The sequence below is a fragment of the Lepidochelys olivacea genome (assembly GCF_965140295.1).
Source record: "Lepidochelys olivacea isolate rLepOli2 genome assembly, chromosome: 9".
Classification (NCBI taxonomy): Eukaryota; Metazoa; Chordata; order Testudines; family Cheloniidae; genus Lepidochelys; species Lepidochelys olivacea.
In genome coordinates this window covers 61,660,243-61,686,669 of record NC_140419.1, presented here as the reverse complement: position 1 = coordinate 61,686,669, position 26,427 = coordinate 61,660,243, and the positions used below count along the sequence as shown (strand labels likewise).

The 26,427-nt window shown below is 45.9% G+C and overlaps 2 protein-coding genes across 4 annotated transcripts in view; one reads left to right on the top strand and one right to left on the bottom strand.

Annotated features, from left to right (window-relative positions):
- Positions 1–401: 401 nt before the first annotated feature.
- On the bottom strand, positions 402–6,087 carry MARS2 (methionyl-tRNA synthetase 2, mitochondrial). Its single transcript, XM_084639512.1, has 3 exons — positions 5,679–6,087; positions 5,155–5,489; positions 402–1,627 (listed from the first exon to the last, which is right to left on the bottom strand). Exons 1-3 carry the CDS (start codon positions 6,016–6,018, stop codon positions 443–445), a joined length of 1,860 nt encoding a protein of 619 aa, XP_084495638.1. The 5' UTR covers positions 6,019–6,087; the 3' UTR covers positions 402–442.
- The window catches only part of AIFM1 (apoptosis inducing factor mitochondria associated 1), a 37,658-nt gene continuing 17,312 nt past the window's right edge, over positions 6,082–26,427 (top strand). Inside the window, exons 1-5 of one of the 3 annotated variants that reach the window (XM_084639509.1) lie at positions 6,082–6,230; positions 20,574–20,701; positions 24,320–24,410; positions 25,470–25,526; positions 26,327–26,359. In XM_084639509.1, coding sequence (XP_084495635.1) covers positions 6,140–6,230; positions 20,574–20,701; positions 24,320–24,410; positions 25,470–25,526; positions 26,327–26,359 — 400 coding nt within the window. In that variant the 5' untranslated portion in view covers positions 6,082–6,139. Of the gene's footprint in view, positions 6,231–18,922; positions 19,066–20,573; positions 20,702–24,319; positions 24,411–25,469; positions 25,527–26,326; positions 26,360–26,427 lie in introns of all 3 variants that reach the window. The other 2 variants (XM_084639511.1, XM_084639510.1) reach the window with 2 other exon arrangements.

The following is a 26,427-nucleotide window of genomic DNA, read 5'->3' as shown; positions in this document are numbered from 1 at the left end:
GAGAGAGGCAGACAGGATGGAAAAGGAAACTAACTGGGTAAGAGATGAGGGTGGGGTTAACTTTTCAGAGCCCAAATATTATTTAGAAAGGGCCAGCAACAAAGATCTACCCTTTTAAAAAAGAGTCAGGCATTATCCTAATCTCTTCTCATGTCCCACCCACTCAGCAGAGCGGCTGAGGATATTTACCAGCAACACCATCAGAGAACGCTCCACTCAAAACCCCACAAAAGACAACAGGCCTGGCTCACGCTTCTGGGGTTCTATCACAATGAGGTATTCAGGCCTCCTGCTCTGGCAAGGGCATCCCAGCCAGGAGGGTGCACGAGACCCACCCAGCTGATGCCTGATCCAAGGAGCTGTTAACATTTTTTAAAAACATACTTAAACAGACACAGATGTTCGGTGTGTCCCTGGAGGTTTTATTCACAGCAGTCATTTGTCAAGGTCTAAGGCCTTTGGTTTCCATCCGACGCCTTCCTGGTGTTTCCAGCCTAGGAAATAAGGTCCCCATGTCAGGGCCAAGTCTTCTTCCTTCAAAGGGACTCGGCTTTCCATGGTAGCGAGGCAGAAAGGTCAAGTCTGTGAAAGTCCTTTCCTCAGGCTTAACAGCCAGCCTGGAAAGTAACTTGTCCGCAGTGGCTGGAATCACTGGCTGCAGCAGAATCCCGTAAATCCGCAGACATTCCAGAGTCACATGAAGGACTGTGTCAAGCCAGCACTTCTCTGCAGGGTTGTCTCGGCACAGCTTCCAGGGTGCGTGTCTCTGGAAGAAGCCATTGGTCTGCCTTACACACGCAACAATGGATTCTAAAGCCTTGTATATTTGGAAGTGTTCAAAATAATCAGTCACCTGGAGAGGCAGGTGATCAACTGATGCTACCAGCTCGTAGTCCTCAGCCAAAGCCCTACCTGAGGGTTCCACATCCACGTGGTCAGAGCCCTTTCGAAAGCAAGACTCTGAGAAATGTGGGTAAATCCCACTGGGGTTGATGCTAGAGGCTGTACAGCGGTTGAGAAGCCCCCCAAGCGCATCTGCCAGCTCAGAATTCACCAGCTTAATAACTTTCTCCTCGTAATAGTCACAGTCTCGCTCAGGGACACCTTGCCTTAGCAGGAAGTACCTAAAGCCATCCACCGTGTACTGCTTGAAACATGCCACTGGATCCACCACATTGCCCAGGCTTTTCGACATCTTTTGCCCATGGACTGTCCAATGGGAGTGCACACAGATCTGCTCTGGAGGATCAAGCCCCACAGCCATGAGTAATGCTGGCCAGTAGATGGCATGGAACTTGAGGATGTCCTTGCCAACAACATGGTGAGCAGTTGGCCACCAGGCATGGTGTGCATCAGGGTAACCCGCTACGGTCAGATAGTTCACCAAGGCATCTACCCACACATAAATGGTTTGTGTTGAATCACCAGGGACAGGGATACCCCACTGTAATCGGCTTCTCTCACGGGAGACAGACAGGTCTGGCAAGTCCTCTTCCAGCCATCGGCGCACCACCTGGTAGAAGGGCTCTGGGGAGATTACGTGCCGATTTCCCTGGAGCCACTTCTGTAACGGCTCTTGAAATTCAGACAGCTTGAACATGTAATTCTCCTCTTTGGTCCAGTGCACCTTGAGAGCGTGAGAGAAAAATGAATTACAATCAATACCCTTCACTAAGTTCTACAAGTGACACCCATACGTTTGTGAACATGGAGTTATGGTTTTAGACATCCAACCGTGCTTGGTGCCCTTTTGGCCCTCCCACCGCACAAGAGCTTAATTCTCAAAATTCAAACCTTGGAAAACCAGGAAATGCAGAGCTATGGTCCCCATACATCTCTACTACAAGGATTGCACCTCTCCCTCCCCTAGGCAAGCATTAGAAAACCAGGAAATGAAACTTCCCAGACAACACACAAAAGTTGCACTGGTTTAATTTAAATTAGTTTTTAAGACCATTTACTGGAATGGGTTCAAAACCCCCTGTAGACACTTTTACTTTGGTTTAAGAGTATTTTACTTCAATTTAGTTTAAATCTTTTCCTAATCCACTGAAGATAAATTGATATACACCTGACTGATACAAGAGTGTCCACAACACCTTTTTCACTTATTTAACTGAATTAATTTGAAATTTCACTTTAGTTAAAATGGTATATACGCTGCAGACTGATTTGATCAGTGAACTCAGGAACTGTCTGGCCAAACTGGGAATTCATAGATGTTAAAGGCAAGAGAGATCATCATAATAATCTAGTCTGGCTTCCTGCATAACAAGAGGCCAGAGAATCTTACCCAGTGATTCCTGCAGTAAGCCCAATTATTTGACTGAGCCAGAACACATCTCTGAGGAATACATATAATCTTGATTTCAAGTGATGAAGAATCTACCACGTCCCTAGGTAAATTGTCCCTCATTGTTAAACACTTGTATCTTAGTGCCAGGTTGAGTTTGCCTGATTTCAATTTCCAGCCTCTCCTTTGCCTGCTGTATTAACAAGCCCTCTGTTATCAGAAACATTCATAGATTCAAAAGCCAGAAGGGACCTTTGTGATCATTCAGGCTGAGTTCCTGTATAGCACAGGCCAGAGAACTGCCCCCAAATAATTCCTATTTGAACCAGAGCAAATCTATTAGAAAAACATCCAATCTTGATTCAAAAATTGCCACAACCCTTAATAAATTCGTCCAATAGTTAATTATCCTCACTGTTATTAACTATTCTCCCCACATAAAGTCTTTCATTGTAAAGCAGGTTTCCAGACTTTGCTTCACTCTTGTAGCTCTTTTCTGAACTTTTTTGATTTTCCAACATCCTTTTTCAAGTGTGGACACCGAACTGGACAGAGTAGTCAGTAATGGTCTTACTAATGTGGTATACAGAGGTCATACCACCTCTATACTGCTACTGGATGTTCTGGCTTACGCCCTCAAGGATCATGTTAAACATTTTAGCCAGGACATCGGACCAGGAGCTCACATCCAGCTGATGTGCCAACATCTGCCAGATAAATGCAGAATTTTTTTTTTTAACATAACTGCACTCTAAAACAAAACAATATAAAACTTTAGAGCCTACAAGTCCACTCAGTCCTACTTCTTGTTCAGTCAATCGCAAAGGTAAACATTATGGGAGATAATGCTGTCTGCTTCTTATGTCACTTGTTCACCTGGCACTGTTGTAGCTGGCATTGGCAAGGTATTTATGTGCCAGATATGTTAAACATTCGTGAGCCCCTTCGTGCTTCGACTTGTAGGCTCTATAATTCTACATTTGTAAGTTGCATTTTCACAATAAAGAGATTGCACTACCATACTTGTATGAGGTGAACTGAAAAAAACCTACTTCTTTTGTTTTTATAGTGTAAATACACCTCTACCCAGACACAACGCGGTCCTTGGGAGACCAAAAAAAATCTCACTGCGTTATAGGTGAGACTGTGTTATATCGAACTTGCTTTGGCATCCCTGTTCCTTGTTCCCTGACCGCCCCCTCCAGAGACCCCTGTCCCTAATCACCCCCAGGACCCCACCCTCTACCCAACCCCCTTACTCCCTGTCCCCTGACTGCTCCGACCCCTATCTACACCGCTCGTCCCCTGACAGGCATTCACCGGCAGCGACGGGAAGCGGAGCAACACAGCCCCAGCCCGCTCCGTTTTCCTTGCCCCAGCCTGAGCAGTGTCACTGGGGGTGGGGTTGGGGAAAGGTCCGCTTCCCACCACAAGTGAGTGGGGGAGTGCCACAACTGGGAGCTGGCAGAGAAGAGCGGGCTGGGGCTGGGCTGCTCCACTTCCCGCCACAGATTGGGAAGGGAAGGTTGGGGAAAGCACGTCCCCCCGCACTCACCTGTGGTGGGAAGCGGAGCGACGTGGCCCCAGCCCGCTCCACTCTGCCACCTCCAAGCTGTGGCGCTCCGCTTCCCGCCACTGGTGAGTACGGGGAGATTGGGGAAAGGACGCCCCCCCGTACTCACCTGCAGTGGAAAGTGGAACAACAGGGCCCAGCCCGCTCCGCTTCCCTCACCCCGGCCCCAGCCGTGTTGCTCGAGGGAGGGAACTTGGGGGAAGGGATCCCCCCGCACTCAGCAGCAGCAGTGGAAGCAGAGCAGCCCGGCCCCAGCCTGCTCCACTCCACCAGCTCCCAGCTGCGGTGCTCCGCTTCCCGCCGCAAGTGAGTGCGGGACCTTTCCCAGCCCCCCGCTAATCCCTAGGGCCACTCTGGGACTGTGGGGCCCCCAAAAGCACCCCCCCACAGCTCCTGCCTCCCAGACCCTGGGGGGGGAGGAGCCCCTGACCACCCCCGAGACCCTCTGCCCCTTATCCAACCCCTCGGCCCCAGCCCAGCCCGGCACCCTTAACACGCTGCTCAGGGCAGCGTGTCGGAGCTTTACCGCGTTGTGTGCGAACCTGCGTTATATCAGGTCACGTTATATCGGGGAAGAGGTGTATCTGTAATAAAAAATAATATAAAGTGAGCACTGTACACTTTGTATTCTGTGTTGTACTTGAAAGAAATATATTTGAAAATATTTATAACAGTAATAGAATACCAATTTAAATTTAACAGTGTGATCAAAATTGAGATTAAGCATGACTTTTTTAAATCTAGTAATTAATTACAATTTTTAAAAATTGTTTGACAGCCCTAATTTTTACATATAGGAGGTTTTTCTTGGTGCTGAATGCTAGCTCTCAACACATGCAGTGAAGAGACATGGGATTGATGTGGCTATTGCCCTCTGTTTTGTCTCCATTTGTGCCCAGAAATTGGTATAAGAAGGTTGAGGTTTTAAAACCATCTCCTTTTATAGTATTCTATATCTCCAGAACCCTTTGACTACATGAGTGCAAATTCAGACCGCTAACTCTGCTCCAGCCCATGAACAGGCACACCACATTTCAAGCTGATCTAACTATACAAGAAAATTCTAGAGAGATTTGAAACTTCAGCTTCTGTCTTGCTACATTAACTATAGAACTGCTATTATTTCTCTTAAGCAGGCGGTCTGCTGAGCATCCCTTACGGGAGCACACGGCCTGGGCCCGGGTGAGAAGAAAGTACCTGCCCACCTGCTCTGGCCAGCGAGGCAGGGAAGCATCGGGCCATGCCAAGAGGAGGGCAGGCAGGAAGGCAGCGCAGCGCACCGCTGTACCTGATGGCCGCTCTCCAGCGAGACCTTGCAGGGGCGGCCCTGGGCGTCGGGGCGCTCGGTGATCTGGGCCTGGGTCAGGAAGCACTCGTCCGGGGTGCAGTACCAGCCCTCGTAAAAGTCCTTGTAGAGCAGCCCGCGGTCCTGCAGCGCCGCCCAGAAGCACTGCACCGCCCGGCGGTGGCGCGGCTCCGTGGTGCGGATGAAGTCGGTGAAGGAGACGGCAGCCCGGCAGAAGAGGTCGCGGAAGAGGCCGGACACCTGCGCGCAGAGCTCCGGGGGAGACGTCCCGGCCGCTGCCGCCGCCTGCTGGATCTTCAGCCCGTGCTCGTCAGTCCCTGGAACAGCCAAGCGGGGCAGCTGAGTGGGGGGCTCCCCGGCGAGCGCGGCCCGGCCCGCCCCCCCGGCCCCTGCCCGGCGAGCGCTCCGGGCCGGCGGGGACGCAGAGTTGCCAGGTCCTGCTCCCGGCCCGGAGCCGCCCCTAACCCGCCCCCGCTCACCCCCCGAGCGCCGACCCCTCCGCTCACCGGTGGCGAGGCGGCCCGGGCCCGGCCGCAGCAGGCCCCGATGTCGGTGCAAGGCGTCGGCCAGCAGCGCCGAGTAGAGGTGCCCGATGTGCGGCGGCCCGTTCACGTAGAAGATCGGGGTGGTGAGAAGCCAGCGGCGGCCGGGCCCGGAGCTTCGCCGCCGGGGAGGGGCCGCGAGCGGCCGCCGCGGTGGGCGGAGAAGGCAGCGCGCCGGTAACCACCGCATGGTCAGACCCGGCGGACGCACTATGGAGACGGGGGGCACGAGCGACACTTCGCAGCCCGGCCCGCTCGCGAGAGGTGAGTGACGCGACGCGAGAAGGCTCCCCTGGCGGACCATTGCGCACTGCGCGTGCGTGGAGGGATCACCCAATCGGGGAGCGGCGTTGCGGGCGGCGCATGCGCTGAAGGCGGGCCGGGGTCAGAGCAAAGCGGAGCGGAGGCCGGGGCACGCTGCAGCCATGTTCCGCTGCCGAGTGGCCGCCGTGGCGGAGAAGCTGGCGCGGAGCCTGCGCTCTCTGAGCCCGAGCCCGCGAGGCCGGGCGGTGGCAGGTGGGTCGGGGTGAACGACCCCCGTTCCCGACGCCCGCTTACCCGGGCGTGCTGGCGATCCTCGCGGGGAGCCCCCGAGCCAGATCCCGCCCCGCAGCGGCTCCGGCGCGAATCCCCGCTGCTGGCGGGAGCAGGGCGCTGCCAGTGCCTCCAGCCCCGCGCCCGGCGGAGCCGAGCCCCGCCCGTGCCTGGTTTGGGGCCGCTGCTGAGAAGTACAGCCCGGCGCTACGCAGGGAGCCAGGGCTTCGGGAGCTGCCTGGGGCCTCTGGGGAAGGGGGCGTGTGAAAGCCGGACGGTGGGTGGGGAGGAACCGGTGTCTGCCTGGCGTGCTCTGAGCGCTGCCACCTCAGCAAGGCGGCTGCGGGGCACCAAGGCAGAATGGGTTAAGCAGAGGCAGCCAAGGGGGTAGATCAGTTCATGGAGGGTGGGTCCATCAGTGGCTAGTAACCAGGATGGTCAGGGATGCAACCCGTGCTCCAGACACCTGCACTCCTCACTGTCAGAAGCCGGGAGGGGAAGTGGGGTTGGATCAATCCAGCTGCCCTGTTCTGTACACTCCCTTTGAAAACTCTGGTCCTGGCCACTGTCTGAGACAAGATACTGGGCTAGGTGGACCATTGGTTTGACTGAATGGCAATTCTTGTGTTCTTACCCCTTCCTGGAACCTGATCTCATTGCTGTAAGCCAGCAGGGCTCAGGATGATGACTAGAAGGAGTTGGGCCTCTGAATTCCAATAAGTATTATAGGTGTGAAGTGACAGTCTGCTAGAGCTCCTTGCTACGTTGCCTGCTGAATGACTTTCGAGTTGAGTACCTCATAATGGAAGAGAGACAGGATGAGAGTGAGTCCTCAAACAGTTTTGAGTCTAGAACAGAAATAAAACCAGTAGGGTTTAATGGTAAATGTTAGAGGTTCTTAGCTGTGTTGCTTTTTACCCACTTCTGTGATCTTTTGCATCAGAATGTGGGTAGTGAGAGACAGCTTCCATGGCACCATTAAATGGATTCTTAAAACTACTGTGTTTATTGTCCTTGAGGTTGTGACATCTCAGTGTGAGGGCTGTTTAAGGATGTCATTTTGAGCTTTCAGAGCATGAGATCAGTGAATGAAGTCCCCTGTGCAGCTTCCCATCCCATTAATCTAATCCTGTGTTGTAGGAAGGCCATCTTAATCTTCAGGATTGAGAGGTGAGAGTGCTATTTCCTGAAAAATGAACTACGAAGTAACACACACAGTGTGCATTTGCTTTCTACACCTCTTTTGATAGAAGGGCTTGAAGAGGATCTCAAACTTTGTTCTGCTTGTCTGTCTTTCATATTGGGAATATCTGCTCCTCATTTTCTTCTTTGTTGGCAGTTTCTGGAAAAGCTCCTTGGAGGAGGATGTTACTGATGTCACACAAAGCTATAACCTGAGCTTCAGCTCCCCATCCAAAATGAAATGGGGAAGGAATGCTGATTCTCAGACTGGAAACTGATAACCTTAGACTACTGTTCGTGGTCTAAGAATCGGCATTCTCTCTTGTCTTCCCATCCCTGCTTGATGTCAATAATCTGGTCCTCCAATGATCTTTCCAGAGCCCTTTAAGAAGAAGGGAGAATCTGATGTTTCAAATATGAAAACTGTTCTAGGATGGGGGGAGAGGTTTTGCATCTGTGTTTGAACATAATAAAGGAGACTTTATGCTTCATAGTTCATTTTTAAGCAACGTCCATGCCTTTGGACCTTGGTGCTTAGAGATCTCCTGAATTCATCTTCTCTTCTCTTGTTTTGTATTGGTTTGTTTGTTTGTTTGTTTTTTGGACTTTTAAAGTATTCGGAGAGCTCTGCATGAGCAGTGAAATGAAAATACAAGCAAATTTTTTATGGCAGATCCTTGCATGGAAGCAGGTTATTTTACACTATCTGTCCTTGTGTTCTCCATTTACTTTTGACATCAGAAGTTAACCTTTAAGGATGTGGCATATTCTTTCTCTTCCAGCATATCTCTTGGTGGAAGAGATTTGCCCTGCTCCTCTCAGGTCATCGATTAAGATGAATGGCCTATTGTAGTTCCTGAGCACTGCCAAATTAATAGCCCAGAGAATCTTGTTAATTATCTTTTCATTGGAGAGTGAACATGTTTTCTAACAGCTACTGAAATAATAAATCTATAATTCTTTTAGAATCTTGTTGCCTTTTCCACCCATTCCTCCTCTACAGGGTGACAGATTTGAACTTTCAGCTTTCTTTCTTATTTCCCCTCCACGCACACCCTCCTTCTCTTCCTTCCTGGGGTGCATGACATGAGATAAGAACTATGCAGTGTTGCCGTCTCACTTTCCCGTCTTGAAGTTTGACTCTTACTGCAAGGATGTAAACTGGAGAACTCTCTAAGTGGAAAAGGTGTAGCAGAGGTTTCAAGACTAGCCTTACAGTGCAAAAGATATGAAGTTTTCTTTGATGATAATGAAGGGAAATGGAAGCAAATATAGTCAGCTGGTTATAGTCCTGCATTCCATGTGCCACAACCAATCCACTTGTGATATTCTGCTGCTGCCAGTAGCCTGGTAAACTCGAGTTTTCCTATCTAAAACATCTTTTTACGTATGTTGTGTCTTAGTTCCACAGAAAGGAGCTACTGTTTTTATTTAAACTTTGAAATTGCAAGACGCAGATTCCGTTATAATCATTTATCGTAAATGATCTTGCCTAACAAAACTCTTAGTGCTCCTTGTGAATGCTCCAGACTAGATAAAAATCTTTAGTATTCCTGAGTGTGTGAAATACTGTCAGGGAGGGAGAGTGGGGCTTTAGTTTCAATTGAGGATGAAATTCAGCATAACTTACTTTGGCAAATGAAAGAGGATGTCATGGAAAGCTGGGGGAGAGTCTCTGAGCAGAAGAAAAATGATGCTCTCTTCTTACTTCTCAGCTCAACAATGAAACTGCCGCAGGAAGGTCTTGGGCCTGTAGTGAGACTTGGAACCAAGGAGGAACTGGGAAACTGACTCTTGCTTCTGCAGTTTCTTATAGGAGACTTGTGTGTGTTTCCCCTGACTGAAGCAAATGATCCTGGTTTGCTGTTTTGCTCTAAGTCTGATGATGTTGAATCCTACACAATGGGCCAGGCTGTGTACTGACTGCAGGAGTTGGGGGATTCTTCTTTGTTTTTCCCTCTTTTTTTTTTTTTTTCCTGTGACCCACAGTCACAACCTGGGCTACATTCATACAGAATTGTAAACTGGCTTGCAGCTGATTCCAGGCTTTACTGTTGCAGCTGCTGGGTTGAGCCAGAGGTGAGGGGTATGGAGTGGGGCGAATGGGTATGAGACTAGTGGCAAATGCAGAGGGGCAGTGTTCAGGGGGAGCTGACAGGGAACCAAGGTAGTCATGGTTTGGGGGTGTGGGGCAAATTAGAGGAAAAACACTCTGCCTAGCTTCTTGGAATGAAGGGCTGGGAGGGGGCTCTGTAGGAGAAAGCAGACTGGTGCAGAATGGGGAAAGATGGTGCAGAGGACTTGGGGCCATAGAGGAGTCCCTGGGAGGGGGTTGCAAGTTGCTATGGGACACTTGGAAAGGACAGAGAGAGGCCAAGTGTTCTTTTATCCACACTGAATTTTCTGGACATAAAAATTAGTGTTTCCATGTGCACGAATGCTTGTCCCTCCTCCATTGTTCGCTATCCCGTGTATCCCTCATGCAGGAGACAAAGCCCTGCTTTGAGCTTGCTATGATCTATGAGGAGGGGACAAGGGGGCCTTCCTCTGGGCTTTATATGCCAACCCAATTTAAACTTGGCACGCATTTAAAATCAGGGAGATTCCCAAACAAAGCTTGTTTTAATAAGTTAATGTTGAAAGTGTGTTCCAGTGGACTCCTCCAAAAACAAATCTTGACCAAAATTTGACGCTGTTAGAAAAACCAGAAAATTAAAAATTCTGAACTTTACTGATTCACCTCTGGCTCTCACACTGCCTGTTTTACACCACCCAACCATCTTTAACTGTCCCTCTAAAACTAGTGAAGTTTGTGCAAAGGTCCAAATGACTAGGAGTTCATAAAATCCTGTTTCTTATTCAAACTCCATTTCCATGGTAGTATAGCAGAGAGACAGTGCAACACTACTCGCTACAAAATTTGCATTTGTTAGTTGCTACATGTTATTGTTAATGGAGTTAAAAATACAAACTTGCAAGCTGTACCCACAATTACATAAACCTTCAATGCCATAGAGTCAGCCTGTCTTATGATGCCACAGATGAGTCGTGTTTCCACTCTGTTCCACCAATATATCACACTGAGAAAATATACGGAACTTGGATGTAACAATGTACCTGAGACTCTACACTTTGAAATATTTACTATCTATTGAATAAACAACATAGACCTAGCAGCCAAAGAAAACTACTTACACTTACTGGTGTAAATCAGGTAAGGTAGTAAGTGATGGCAGAATGATGGAGAAGGTATGGCAGTGGATCCCTTCAATGTTAACTTCCCAGATTGTTTAAAGGTGTAGGGTTTTTATGAAGAGGGTGTATTTTTTAGGTAGTAGCTGGACTCTAAAGCACGCTTTCAACTTTAACTCCTTTGGAAAAAAAACTCCAAACCTTCTTATTTGGGAGTAAATATTACGAGGTAACTTTTGGTCTCAAGCTTTGCCTAAATTTTGCAAATGCTTTCCATGATTGCCAGCCCTGGTTCAGGTCCTCCCCTTTCTGCAATCCTGAGAGCCCTAGTGTAGATGGACTGCTGCCACTGCTTTCAGCACAGTGGTGTTAGACCTGCTGTGAACAAGATCAGGTGATGATTTAAAAATTGGTGATCTGTTAACAAAGTTAGGAGCCCCAGTGTTAACTCTTGTGGAGATGAACTGATGGTAGCTACAGCAAGAAATTTTGGAAAATTTCTCTAGTATAGACACAGCTTGTGTGTGACTTTGAATTGGCTGGCCAGGTAGGAACTGATCGCCTTAGGATGCTTTCCAAATTTCTTGCATCATGGATAAATGCAGACTGTGGAGGGGAGCTCCTACATAGGACTTGCCAGACTGGGTCAGATCCATGGTCCATCTAGTCCAGTATCCTGTCGCGAACAGTCGCCAGCACCATGTATTTCAAAGGAAGGTGCAAGAAACCATGTAGTAGGCAGGTGTGGGATAATCTGCTCCCCATGAATGTCTTCATCCTAAGCACTAATAATTAAAACTGGTTTAAATCCCAAAGCAGGAGGTTTGATATCAATTCCCAAACTTTTTCTTTTTTACTGCTATTCTCAGACGTTGTTATCTTTATAAACGTCCAGTCCTTTTTTGAGTCTTGATAAGCTCTTGTCTTCAACAATATCCTGAGGCAGTGGGTTCCACAGTAGATATGTGAAAAGATAGTTTCTGTTGTCCATTTTGAGTTTGGCACCTTTCAGTTTGTTCGAATGTTCCCTTGCTCTAGTGTTAGAGAACTTCTTGGTCAGGAATCTTGGTCTCCCTGTGAATGTAATGGAAACAGTGGAGCAGGGAGCTCTGAAGTGGATTTCTTCATTAGCTGGAGGGCAGGAGCTACAAGGAAGAGCTGTGTGCTCTGGTATTAGACACCTAATGTGGGTAGTGGTAGGGGTCCCTCGGATATTTGTAGTGATGAATCTTGACTGTTCTAACCCTAGATTTTCCTCTTCTGGCAGAGGCAGATTCTCACTTGTGGCTGTTCTTGGCGTGGCAGCTTTTGGGGAAATCTGAATTAGTGTGCTCATAGCAAGTCTTGAGGCACATCAGACATGCTGCGGTCTTCTCCTTGAGGGGGCCATTTAAGGATCTGGGGCAAAAATTGGGGATTGGTCCTCCTTTGAGCAGGGGGTTGGACTAGATGACCTCCTGAGGTCCGTTCCAACCCTGATAGTCTATGATTCTAGGCGTGTACACATTACAGATTGTTGCTGTGTTTGAATGTGGTGGTGAAGAATTGAGATAGCTGACAAATGTTTCCTGGACTACCCTGTCAGCTAATTTTAATTCTTCAAAGCCCTATTCAGACAGTCACTGTGTGTCGTGTAGACAGGGCTCTATAGGTAGCCAAGTAAAACGGGAGTGTAGCAATGACCTTGGAAGGCCATTGGAGAATCTAGCAGCACACGTCCTTGAAAGTTGCTAATATTTATACAGGTCACTGTTATGCAAAAGTTTCCCTTCTACTCCTCTATTTTTCATGCTTACAAATTTATGGCCAATTCTTATTTTGTTCCTAAGTTTTACATGTTGATCTCTATCTAAAAGTGGCCTTTTCATAAATTGGAGCAAAATTCTTTCAGTTGATCTTGAAAAATACTTTTTCCCTGTATTAAGAAAATCTAGTCACTTTTTTAAAGAGAGCTATATGAAAAATGGCTGAAGATTTAAACTTGGCATAGACGCAGTCCTCCTTGAGAAGTAGTGCCTGTACTACACTTAAAATACCTTGGTTTTGATTGACTAAAATAGACAGTTCAAAAATTGCCTAAGCCAAGCTTTCACAGGAGAAAATTAAATTTCCATGTGCACGCTTCAGGAGACATGGATTGTTCACAAGTTCACAGCTAGTTAGGTACATGCACAGATTGATTCAAGAAGCTTATGGTGCGGCTTGTGAAGTCTGCACAGATTGGAGATTTTGCCAGTCTAGTAGCTCTGGTTAAAAGAATTTACAAGCTCTGTAAGCTTAAAATTAAAGGGAAAGAAGTGTGTTAATGCAGCATTAACAATACATAATTGACTGCTGCATTCACTGATGCGATCTGAATATTCTAACATTACTCAGCTGTGTTGCATGTAAGTACTATTGTCTTTCTCTCTTGGGAAATAGCAAAGTTCCTAGAAGTACAGACTATGAAAACATACTGTATGTGTAATGTGGCCAAGTTTAACTTTTGCATTTCCCAAGGTTTTATTATCTTAACTGTGGTATGATGTGAATACCATTTTTTGCATGTAATATTTCAAATTCAATATAAAACATAATGGATATGTGTTTAATTCACAGAACTGTTGGTTGACCCTCCCAAACGCCCTCTTCTGTGTCCTTTTCTCTCTTGTCTCTGTTGCAGTTAGGCCTCTCTGGATGCAGCCAAATTTTCCAGAAGTGGCCACTGATTTTAGGAGTCTCAGTTGTTGCAAGTCCAGTGTAGGGTACCTGAGGCTGGATTTTCAGGGGTGCGTGGCACCTGTGGCTCCCATTGACTTCAATTGAAATATTGTGCTAGAACAGCATGTTATGGGACACAAACCGAAAACCAGAGAGGTGAGGGGGATCACCATACAGGCTTTGTCCACCATGAACAATGCTGAGTAATTACATTCTGATGCTCTCTCTTTGAAGTTGAGAGAGTTGACTGAGTTAATCAAGTTGGTTTCTCCCCTCACCCCCATGCACCAACAACAGCAAACTTCCTGAGTTAACAGGGACTGCTCTGTCAGGGAGACATGCCTTGCCCCTCTGCTGTACGCTGCCCCTCTGAGATTAAGGAAGTTCCTGCTGACACTTTACATGGGACTGGAGCTGTTTGGATAACTAGAATGAGGGCAATTGGCATTTAGTCCCTGTAACAATCCTCCTTCACTCTAGACAGTATCTTTTTTGTCTTCTATTTTGGAATTGGTTTTCATGTGGCGTTAATCTGTGGTAATACACAGCATCTGGCATCAGTGTTTGTAGAAAGCATGTCAGAGTTCTCATTTGTGATGATCTTCGCTTGCAGTATGCAAGTCTACTGTAGGGAAAGCATCATGAGATTCTGTCCAGCCTGCTGTAGCAAGCTGTAACTGTTTAATCACCGTCATCTGTTTCTGCACTGGGGGTTTCTGTGAACATTTCTCATCACTGCTACCACCAATGGTAGCAACATTGGGAGCTAGGGTAAGCAGGGTTCCAGGATCCCATTGCATTAAGTGCAGCCTTCAGAGCAGATTAGCATGACAATACTTAAAATGCCAGTGACTGTTGGTGCACAGTTCACATGAGCATGTTTACTGATATCACTGATTGGACTCCACTTGGGGTGTCAGTGGTAGGACCCTAAAGGAAAGTGTTCTGGTGTAGACAAGGCCCTTTTTGTTAGTTGGGTTCTAGTAACTTCTTGACTTGTGTCTCGGACTCCAATCCCCATCTCAGGACATGTCTACACTACAAACTGTCGTTGACACAAAGTACATTCTTGTACAGTGACCACCATTGCTCGTGCGAATGTATGCTTGGCTGCTTGCATCTGCACTGTATGTGCTCACCAGGAGTGCTTGTGTCACTGCAAAGTGTGTTGCATGTCGCCGTCAGCGGTGTAATGCCTTTTGGGAACTTTTTGCAATGTGTATAGAGTAGAAATGAGTCACATAGGACCTTTGGGAGCTAGGGGTCAAGTTACCAGCATGCAACTTTCTCCATCCCATAATGCCATTTCTCCATCCCATAATGCCATAATAGCCTATAGTTGTGCCTTTTTAAAAAAAATCCCACCAACCCGCATGGCACTTTCAGTGTCTCCCCTCTCTGACAGAAGCATGGAGCCCACAGAGCTCTGCGCTTTTCTCATGAATGTTGCAAACACAGGAGGCACAATTCTTCCGTAGTTACAGACCCACAGGAAGTACCGCAACAATGGGGGACGTGAGGATTTCTTCAAGGACAGTTTACTAAGGGATGTAGCGAAAAACAGTTCAGGATTGTTGGTGGGGTTCAAAGAGCAGCTGCAGACAGCTGAGCACCACTTCTGGGCTCAAGAAACGAGCACTGGTGGGTGGGATCGCATCATAATGCAGGTTTGGGAAGATGAGCAGTGGCTGCAGAACTTTTGGATGTAAAAGGCCATAGTGCTGGATATCTTTGCTGAGCTGTCCCCAGACCTTCAGCAGAGGGACACCAGAATGAGAGCTGCATTGACAGTGGAGAAGAGTGTGGTGATTTCACTCTGGAAACTTGGAATGCTGAATTGCTACCAGTGAGTGGGAAATCATTTTGGAGTTCGAAAATCCAGAGTAGGGACCATTGTCAGTTAAGTGTGTAGGGCTATTAGTCGTCTGCTGCTACTCAGGACTGTGACTCTTTGCAGTGTGCAGGACATGGTGGATTGCTAGGCAGTGAGGGATTTCTAAACTGCGGTGGGGCAAAAGACCACACACATATCCCTGTTTTAGCACAAGTCCACCTTGCAACAGAGACATCAACAGAAAGGGTTCCTTTTCTATGGTTAAGCAAGCATTGGTCAGTCACCAGGGACGCTTCAGTGATGCCAGTGCGGGCTGGTCTGTGAAGGTGCATGATGTTTGCATCTTTAAGAACACGGGACTGCTCAGAAAGCTGCAAGCAGGGACTTTCTTTCCCAGCTGGCAGCTTACCATTGACAATATTGAAATGCCAGTATTGCTTCTGTGGGACCCAGCCTGCTCTTTGCTCCCCTGGCTCATGAAGCTTATGCTGACCACCTCAAGACCACTAAGGAAAGACTCAGCTACTGACTCAGCAGGTGCAGAATGACTGTTGAATATGCTTGTGGTGGATTGAAGGGACGCTGGTGGTGTTTAATCACTAGATTAGATCTCACTGAGAAAAATATCTCAATGGTTATAGTTGGCTGTTGTGTCTTGCATCAGATCTTTGAGGCCAAGGGGGGGAAGCTGTCATGACTGGCTGTCTGCTGACTTTGAACAGCCAGACACAGGGGCCATCACAAGAGCTGAGAATGGAGCTGGTGATTGAGGGTAGCTTTGAAAGAGCTGCAGTAGGGTGCTGTTCTGGAGTGTGCTGTGGGTGCTGCTAGGAATTAGGTGGTACCTGCTGTCTGTTTATAAATAAGACTGGCTGTTTGCTAGGACGTGTGTGCACTGTGATCCTGTACATTTACAAGTACCATGTGCTTTCCGTGTCCGGTGTGAAGTAATAAAGAGAATCTCATTCTCAAAAAACAGAAATTTATTGAATTGCACCAACAGCGCAGGAAAAATCAATGCGCAAAAAGCATGCGAGGCAATACAAATGTTAATTGTAAATTAATGGAATGGAACTTGAAGATTGGAAAGGCAACAAACATTTCTGCACGTTTGAATGCACACGTGTAGTCGATTGTGACTACATGTATACCAGGCGTTGGTCTCTCAGGTTAGAGTATGTGAAGTTGTGGTTTCCCTTGCTGTCTCCTGGCATGGAGTAGTAGGGATAAGGATGAGGCCCAGGATTCCATATGGTATGTAGGGAGCTGGAGTTCTCCAAGGAGTGCAAAGGGTCAGGAGTCTCGGATTTCTGGACTTGTAGCTCACCAGGATCTGCAGCATTTGGGTTTGCTGCATGAGTAGACCGATTACATCCTCGTGCATTTCCCTCTCCTTTTCCTGCTGGGATTCTCGTGCCTTTCTCCTGTTCACTCTTGCTTTCTGCTACATTGGCCCTCCAAGCCCTTTTTATAAGTCTGATGCAGCACTGGCTTGCAGGATCTTGCTGGACCTATCTTTCCTGGTCGTCTTCTTTCTCCTCCTTGTCAGGGTCAGGTGTTCTATAGGAGTGGAGGGGGCAGCCCTTAAGGCCTCCATGCCAGAATCTGCTGTTAACAAAATAGTCAGATGTGCCACAGGATTTAGAGCCACTAGGGGAAGAGAAAGATAAGATTCAAAACTCCTTTCCCTTATTCCCATAAACACTTTTAATAGACATGCTTATTGACACTTCAGCTATGGAGTGCCTGGGCACAGCTCCACTCTCCAGCCCCAGGCATGGTGAGTATGGCCCATCCAGGGCAAGATGGAAGGGGGACCAGGGAAAGGAATTTCTATTGCATGAAACAATAAAATTTCAGTCCCTATTCTAAGGTGGGAGCATGGAGCAGTGGCACTGAGTGCTGGCCCTGTTTTCCACAGGCAGTGGAGGTTTTAGCTGGTATCTCACTGCAGAGTGTAACAAAGACACAGAGGGAGCAGCTGCTACTGGCGTCCTGAAGCCACCTGGGTCTGTAGGCTGTTAGCCTGTTTACTGCAGTGGTGCCAGCTGGACTCATCGCAGAGCAGTGCGGGAAAGCATCCTACCACTGAGGAAGAAATAAGGCAGCTATCCCTAAAACCTTTGGCAGAGGATTGCAGAGTATCTCCGTGAACGTTTCATTGAGGGACACCCCTATGTACATAAAACCAAACTGCCCTGCATGGCTCACCCTACCCACCAGCAAGCCCAACAGGGGAATGAAAAGCAGATGCCAATTCTACCTCTGTTTGTTGTGCCACTAACTCTTCTAGTCTGAGTAGAACAATGAAAAGTTGATACCTTTGTCTTGACTTGGGGATGGACCGGGCGCCATCTTTAAATTTAAACATTGTAAGGAAAAATACATGCCTGTGCTTACCTGAGGTCCCTTCCCCTTCAGCAGGCTCATCCATGTTTGGCTGGCAGGACTGGCTCATGACATGGCTAGGCTCCTCCCCAGCTGCCTCTCCCCTAACTCCTGTCTTCCTCCTTGCTGTTCATGGCAGGGGGCTCTGTCTCGGGCTCCTCTGAGGTATCCATTGTGGTCTGTGGTACACTACAGGGACCTCTGCCAAGTATGGCATGCAGCTCATTGTAGAAGCGGCAGGTCTGCGGCTCCGCACCAGATCAATTGTTGGCCTCTCTGGCCTTGTGGTGCGCCTGGCAAAGTTCCTTTGCTTTCACGCAGTCCCTGCCATACCCCTTTGCCTGCACGCCCCTGTGCCTCTCTTTGCAGGTATCCATGATTCTGTGTCTGGTCCATAGCAGTGCTTGCACAGCCTCTTCTCCCCATAGGCGCAGGAGTTGCAACACCTCCCGTGTACTCCAGTCAGGAGAGTTTCTGACGCATGGAGCCAGTATGGTTGGTTGGGCAATTGCATACAGCAAGGGTGAGCTGCTAGGTGTACGTGCCAAGGTGGGCCATCGGGAAAAGGCATTTCAGAAATATGCAGGGGACTTTACGGGGGGTGGCTTTGGTCTCTGACCCCTGCTCAGTGGAGTTCACCATGGTCACAATTGTAATCACTGTCACAGGGAATGGGGAATTGTGGGATAGCTGATGGAGGACTGTTAGGGTCAACATAGTTCATGCGGTGCCATCAACCTTAGCAGTTCAACCATGGCTCAACACCGTTCGGAAGGTGGTCTTACTGTGTCACTGTAATGGGGCACTGATGTTGGCTGGAGACTAATTTAAATGTAGACACATGCACAAATAAGTTGACACAAGGTGACTTGCATCAGCCTAACTTTGGCATGTAGACCAGACCTTAGAACCATCTATAAATTCTTGGAGAGCTTGGGGCGGGCAAGAGGGGGAGCTTGACTTCCAAAGTTCACAGAACTACTCACTGGTTGCAGGGGAACCCTGCTGACCCCCAGCATGTACAGCTAAGAGTTTGATCCCAGTATGGACAGGGTCTAAATTGTGCTGGAAATCCCTCTTCTGTGAACATGCTACTGGGGCAGTACTGCATTCAATAACTGGGGGCCGTGAGGGGAGTTTGAGTACCAATTCCGAAGACTGAGTATAGTAGCAGTTCCATTTTCTGCTGTTTGAATGGGAGGAGGTGGGATCTCAAACTTAGTGTAGTGGTTTCGCTTTAGCACAAAATAAGTCACTAGGGTCAGTCAAATATGGGTGATTTACTTGGCTTTATAATACAGTTAATTACTATACCTGAAAACATGACTATGTATTGACAATACTTTGTGTTTTGTTTAAAAAAAATTGTGTTCCTTAGGCAACTTGTTGCAGCGATGGAATGTTCCCTTAAAACTACAGATGAGCAGACAAATGGCTAGCTCTGGTGCACCTGGGGGCAAAGGCGATAGTTCTGCTTTTGTCCTTATTGTGGGCTTATCAACGTTAGGAGCAGGTGCATATGTAAGTAGAAAGGCAATTCATGAAAGAAGCTGCAACACAGCTCCTGTTAAATGATTACATTCTCTTGCCTCCTTTGCCTCTTATCTCTGCTGTTCTTTCCCGCTTTGGAAAAATTCCTAGGAATCTAATGTCCAAACTGGAACTGGCTGCAAATTAACCAGTATTTTCTCTTGTCATTTCAGTTACCCTTTGTCTTTACTAGAAAAACATTATTTTCTATATCCTGTGATTAACCACAGTTCTGTCTGTTATCTTGTATGTGATAATTAGCACATAGTTCTGATGGTTTATCCTTTGAGCAACAAACTTAATCAGGCCATTGCTTGCCAAATTTCTTTTTTCGTTTCAAAGTTTAAGTTCTGCATTTGTCCAACTCTGATATTTATAGACCTCTTTTAACCTCCCCTTAGGTAATGGAAAAAGAGCAAAATGGTTCAGCTAGTCTGAGGCGGTAAATCAGGTTCCAAGGCAGAGTGAATTCAAGACACAAATAGTGTTTAGTAATGGAGAGGTTCCATTTTAAGGAATATGAATCTACCCTTTTGAAGTTCTGTTTCTTACAGGGAAGCATTGTGTACGTTTTTATCTACAGCTAATAGTCTTGATTTAAAACATCAAACACTTAGTGTGGCTATTGCCCTGATTTTACCTTAACGAAACTCTTCACGTACAGGCGGAGCCTGAGAAATAGAACTTTTTATTTATGTTTTTTAAATTTGGGGGAGAAATGTGTTTTACCTATTCCTTTGGCTCTCAGGTATGCCCTGCCACCCTTCTCCCCAATTCAGAGATGCCAGCTCCAACTGCCTGGCAAATGTGATCTGACCTCTGTCATGGAGCTGCAGCCAGGAAGTAGAGCACCTAAGTGGGGAAATGTCAGAAATAATTCCCCCCATCAAATTTTAGAATAAATAAGTCTGCCACTCAGGAGCTTCCTGAATGTGAAAAGCTTCCTTGGGGAGTAGAACCACATGTTATATTGTGTCGTCCTTTAGGAGGGCTTATCTAGCAAGGAAATTCTGTGGAAAAGTTGTTAGAACAAAGGGCTGGGAACGGTAAGTCCCGTGTTCTAATGTGGAAAAGCCATGGACTAAGCATGTGGCCTGGGGGGTAAGCTGCTTGTCTGCTTTCCTGCTGGAAAACTTCAGTAAAACTCAGAATTCAACTAAAAAGTGAGCCCGGCGTGTGAATTGATCTTCCTTGAGAGAGAGACATGCCCATCTCCTTCCCCAGCTGCACACAGGAAAGCAGACACCGCATCAGAGAAGAGCCTTTCTGGTTAGAGGATGTTATGTCCACTTTGAAATGAATATGCTCATAAGAAAGGGAAGAGGCTTTCATAGTATTTAAGTCCTGAAATGATAAATATGTATTAGCCACGCTTCTTTTGACCAAAAAGGTAACTGAAAACGAACTCTGCTTCACCAAGAGGTGTTTGATGAAGTGTCCTCATTAATATTCAGTACTCTTTCCTTCTCTTTTCTTTCGTTGCCTGTCTTCACCTACAGTTTTGCAGTGTCATCATCTAAGACCCCCATCTAGATCTCTAACGTCTACAGGTGTTCCTGGGAAAGATGGCAACAACCTAGTGTACTACTTAATTGTAGGAGGAACAGTCACTGGGGCAGGAGCTTATGTAAGATGATTGAACTAAATGCATTTTAGTGGGAGGGTGGGTGGGGGATACCCTGGCATGATTCAAATCTTTGTGCCTCTCATATGTCTAATATCCAGTTAGTCATATAACTTAACTAAATCCTCTGATAAGTGTCCTCTCTGCGGTTTTATTTAAAGGGACATTGTCAAATAGTATACAACTCCAAATTTGATCTGTCCACACAATTCAAGTCTGTGACGGGGAAACTTCCTGCTGAGTTTAATTTTTTTACACTGAATATCTAAAGTCAAAATAGCCAGAGCTTGTGTAGGACTGACTGTGTCTTTTGCTTTTCTTCATAGCCAGCAGGGAAGCAAAGTTAATTAACGAGTCACATTACCAGATTTATGCTGACATCATTGAGCTGGTGTACAAATAAATAGGCTTGGCAATATTTGATTTTCATTTTTTATAATTTTGACCCATAATATAAATGTTTATTTTTAAGCATTTTTCCCAATTTTGTCATTTCAAATTTTCAGTTGTACAAAATTATGGGGTGCCCAGATAATATTTTTCTTAATGATAGATATTGATATTCAAAAATTAAAACTTTATATATGTTAAAACACAAGTTGTCAACATTACATCAAAGTATACAAAGTAAATATCCTTAAAGCAGACTCTTAGTTCTCAAGCAGCATTTGTCTTTGCCTATCTGTATATTTCAGTTATCTATGGAAATACTTTGGTTGCATGTATGGTGAAATAGACATTCACCAACATATACTGATGATTTAATCCTTCCAAGCTTACAAATAAGGAAGTAACCCACTAACTTCAAGCTCCATTAGAAAAACAGGGGCAATCCATTTACCTACTTTTGTAATTATGCTACAGAAGGAGCATTAAATAAAGCACTTCTGTCAAATAGCTAAGAGGGTAGCTTTGTTTTTTATTATAAGTACTTAGGTTTTCCAAAGGGACACTGCTATCCAGAGGTAGTGCCTGAAGTGGTTCAATCTAATACGTGCACCTATATGTATCTGCTTTCCTGAATGGTCAGATTTTGATTTGTTGTATGCTGCCTTTTTAACTAATTTCTCAACTTCACACTATTCTACTTCTCTCTAAAACACAGAGGTAGGTTTACAAACCTTGGGTTTGTACAGTTGATTACAAGTAACAGTTTAAAATGTTTTATGCTAATTTTTCTCAAACAGTACTTCTATTATGCTTGAAATTTTGCTTCTATCCCAGAGATATGCTTTTGTCTGCCTCTGCTTTTTATTCCTGTTCTACATTAAGATTGAAATCATTCAGATTTCATTTGAGACTTTACCTTGCTTCACTATGCAAAGCTTAATCTTGGAGATAAGTAAAGTTTGAACTGCGTAGGCAGTAGGAGCGATACCAAAAACCTCAAGAGAATAGTTAACTTCATTTTAAACAGAGTTTGGATCTCATAATATTTTGCTAATAAACTGTTAAATGTCTTCAGTGTCATTTGGTTTTTGCTGTTGCAACTTTAGTTGCCCTGACTTTGAATTTAAAGTGACACGTTGCACATTGCAAAGATCCAAGTTTGTATGCTGTTTTAATGTCCTCTGAGAAGGGTCCAAAACGTGGTATCTAATTATTGTATGTTAAATTGTAGCAGTTGCTTTTCCTTAGAGCATTACGAGAGATGCAATGCATGTCGGTTTTACGTAATCACACGAGGCTAGGGAATACCTTCAGACAGTTAATTTGCTTCCCTTTTATTTATTAGTTCTCTGATGGGGAGTAGGAGGGTGGAATACCTTGCTACGATCCGCTTCCAGAATGTCCCTTTCTCTTCCACTCCCCATGCACATGGGAGTTTTTGAAAACTGGTTTCGGAATATATCCTCCATATATGTTCTCTGAATAAAAGTCTCCCCAGAATACAGCTTGTGCTCTCCTATCATTTTCCTGAGGTCTCCACATATCTTCGTGGGGAAAGATGCTCAGCTGAAATAGGTTCCAGGTGTTTAGTATCAAGTTCCTGACACAAATCCATGCTTCCCTTCCATGGATGTGCTGACACTGACATCTTAGCTGCTGACCCTAGAAGTGTCTGAGAGATGTTTAAAAGATCTCATGTGGATTCTTTTCTAAGCCAAGACAGTTAAGTTGAGTTATTTCAGAGCCTCCAAGGCCCTTGTCTAGAGTAGGATTTAAAGTTGTGTGATTTAAACTTGCTAACCTCATGCCTTTAAATGCTAGCCTACACAAGGCTCAATTCCCTACAAGTTTTTCTTGTCTTGGGACTCAAGTAGTTCCTTGGATCTCTGCTTTTTCTGGAAGATTTTGTCTTTCCACCAAGAACTATAAAAATACGTTTCTCCCTCGTTGAGACTCAGAATGACTCTCAAGTCCTAACTGACAGGGACCATTGCACGTTCCAAGCCAGTCACACTGCCAGGCCTTCACCCAATGTTTTCTCCTAAATGAAAGAGACATACTCTATTTTTGCCTTGTTAAGACCATGAATCAAAAAGGATTTAGCTCTGTCAAAGTTGGGCATCTTTGCTGCTTCAACCAGTATTCTTTAATCACAGTATAATTCCTGTTGTAGAAGGTCAAACTCTCAGTACCTATGCTTTTTGTGGTGCTGATTTTTACAGGTAGGAAGCCACTAGACAGATTAAGATGACTTGGGTCTCTAGCATTAAATGTGTAGGCTTTACAGTATTTGGGGAAGGCTTGAATATTTCACTCCTCCTCTGAAGACAGTGAATTTTTGTGTTTCATTGTATTCTACCATCTTTAACTGAGCAGTGTCTTCCCCACAAACAAGCAAAAAACCATCACCTTGTTGTCCTCTTCCTTCACCCCATTGGCCTAGGGTACATGTTGCAGTTCTCCAGCCAGAATTTCTCCTCATTCTCTTTCCAAATAGAGAACAAAAATGGGGGGGTTACAAGGCAGTTGTGTCCTGGCATCTCCCAACTCTGTTCCATGCTCAAGGGTCTTCTCCATCGTAGATATGAATGGTCCTACTCAGCAGTCGTTGCCATCTTCCCCAGTTAGACTCTGGTTTGCCGCTTTGGAGCCCTATCCAGCTAGTCCAGGCTCTGCTGTGCTCTTCTGCTGTGCAGTTGGGAGCTGTTTTGCTTTCTGTCTGCTTTTTCTTGCTGCAGCTTTGTGTACATCCTGTCTTGCTGTCTTCCTTCTCTGCTCCAGAATAGCTTTCTGCAGACCCAATTGCTTGTCCTGCCATGGCCTGCCCTTGCAAAGAGCCTAGAGGGAGTCTGTATTGGGTGTGTTGCCTTTGTGGCAAGGCCCATACAAATACAGTCCATCTTGAAACAAATCTTCAGCTCGACTCCCAGACATCTGCAGAAATCCTCAGTCCATGATTAGGAATGCACCCAGACAGCAAAGTCTCACAAATAGAACAGTGGAGGAATCTGAGATTCCTCCGCTAGATGCATTATTTTGTAGACTTACCTACACATGCATGTGTTCTCTTTTAACAATGAGCTGCATTTTGCTTCATTTGTTTAATTGATGGCTCTTCTGAGCGAGCAGAGTGGACAAAAGCCTATCAATGAGTTGAAGCACAATGTTACATTGATGCAGTGATATGCACATGGTAGATGCGTAACTGCCATCCACTTTTCTCCTCTCCAGGTGTACAAGACGCTGAAAGAAGACCGAGAGAGATTCAATGACCGCATTGAAGCAATGGCTATGAAATCCCAAGACGTAAAGCCCACCTCTGGTGGGTAATAGCCTATCATAGCTACGAGCTATATCCCAGTTTTAAGAGTCTCAGAAGAAAGGGTTTTTCTTAAAAGTGATCACTTGGGACATCTAAAACTAGATTGGACAAAACACTCTTCAAAGCCCCATGTAGCACTAAGCCAGGGCAGGAGAGCACTTGTCAGCCTTTGGTACACTCAGCCTTGTGCCTTCAAGCATGCACAGTGGTGCTAGCCATCCAAATGGCTCTCTGTAAAAGGGCAAGAGGAAAGCATAGGGAAGTTTCTAAACCTCTTTTCTTGGCCATCTGGTAGCACTGTAAAAACAAAACAAAAAAACCCCAAACTTAACCATATTTCAAGTTTCCTGGATTTTGTAGATCGTCCCCTTCCATCACTTTGTGAACCCAGCAGCTCTTTGTGGTCCAAGAGCCACTTCCAACTTACTTTCCATTTCAGAAACTATATTTGCACAATTACATTTCCCAGTTTAATTTTTATACTGTCAGGTGTCTCAAACTGCTGCTGAAATGGCAGCTTGACACAAAGGCCCTCGCACATCTTTTAGAGCATCACTTCTCAAAACTGCGGTCTGTAGATTTCTTCTGGGCCAAAGAATGAAACCTCTTGAGAACTGGCCAATGGGGACTGGTCCTGGGAAGTGAGGGGTAGGTCCATGAGAAGTGCTCTCTTATGAAGCTAACAAGAAGAAAAAGCTGGAGATTCACTGCGTTTTGGAGGATTTGTAGATTAAAGCCAGAAGATCCCATTAGATCATCTAGTCTAACCTCCTGCATCACATGCCAGTGAATTTCAGCAGTTACCCTGGTATTGAGACCAATAACTTGGACGACAGCAGATCTAAGCCAGAGCTGGGGTTGAGGGAGAGAACTCTCTAGGTTAAATGTTGGAACAGCAGTCTAATGACAGAGGCTGTTACTCACTAGAAGCTCTCCCGCCTTCATTGAGGCTTGCTGATTCTGAGGAATCCAGAGATTAATTCTGAATTGTGGCTTCCCAAGTACATTCTTGTTTGTTTGCACCTTGCTGAATTAAGTCTAGTATCTTGTCTCTTCCAGAAGAGGGTGCTGCCTCCCAGGCCACAACAGATGGGAAGGAATCCAGGAATCGCCCTGGTAACTCTGAACTTGGTTTTATTTCTGTATGCAGGATAGTCATATGTTCCTTAAAACAGGGTTTGAATGTGTGTAGGAGAAACACATTCCTATGAGCTGGTCTCCATCTCAGTATATGAGTAAAAGAAAGAAAATGTCCCCCAGGATTTTTTCCTGGTGGTTTCAAGTATTCCATGTCTTTGGATTACTTGCAAGCTGTGCACTAAATGGCAAGAGCGAAATTTTGATCCTGCCTGTAAGTGATTCTGGTTTTAAAATGTAAAGATTTCCTATATCAGAGATTTAAACAAAGCAACCACTTGGAATTTGGCATTTTTCAAACTCCTAGTAGCCTCATCTCCCTGGTGTTTGAGCATTTTGCAGGCTGCGTAACTTACACGGATGTTGTAGTACTTCACTTGCTCAGCACTAACCAGTTGTTTGATCCTGTGGGGTTCAAAGACATTGAATCTTTGATGCTTTGTCTGGAATAAACTACTATCTTGTGCTATAAGGAGAATCTGAAGCTTTTAAAGTTGCACGTTGAGTGCCAACAATAAGCTTTGTGGGTCCTTGAATGTGCTGCAGCCACTTCACCCAGCTATGTGCATTTAAGCAGAGCTTTTTTTAATGGAGGTTTTATAAATACAACAGGAGCCTTGATGAACGTTTGAATAGCAGTCTACAGCTAAGAGCAGTAGCAATGCTCAAATGAGTAAGCAACTCCATTTGATGCCTAATAACAGGCTGTCCCAATGGGGTTAGAGTTCAACCTCATTATGAAGGTTCCTTTAACAAACTCTCTCTCTCTCTTTTAACAGCAGAGCAGGGGTTGACAACAGCTGAGCAGGGAGGTGAGTGAGCACAGCTTCCATTGTTGGGGTTATCTTATTGGATTCTTTTGTTCTTTCCAGAATCCTCT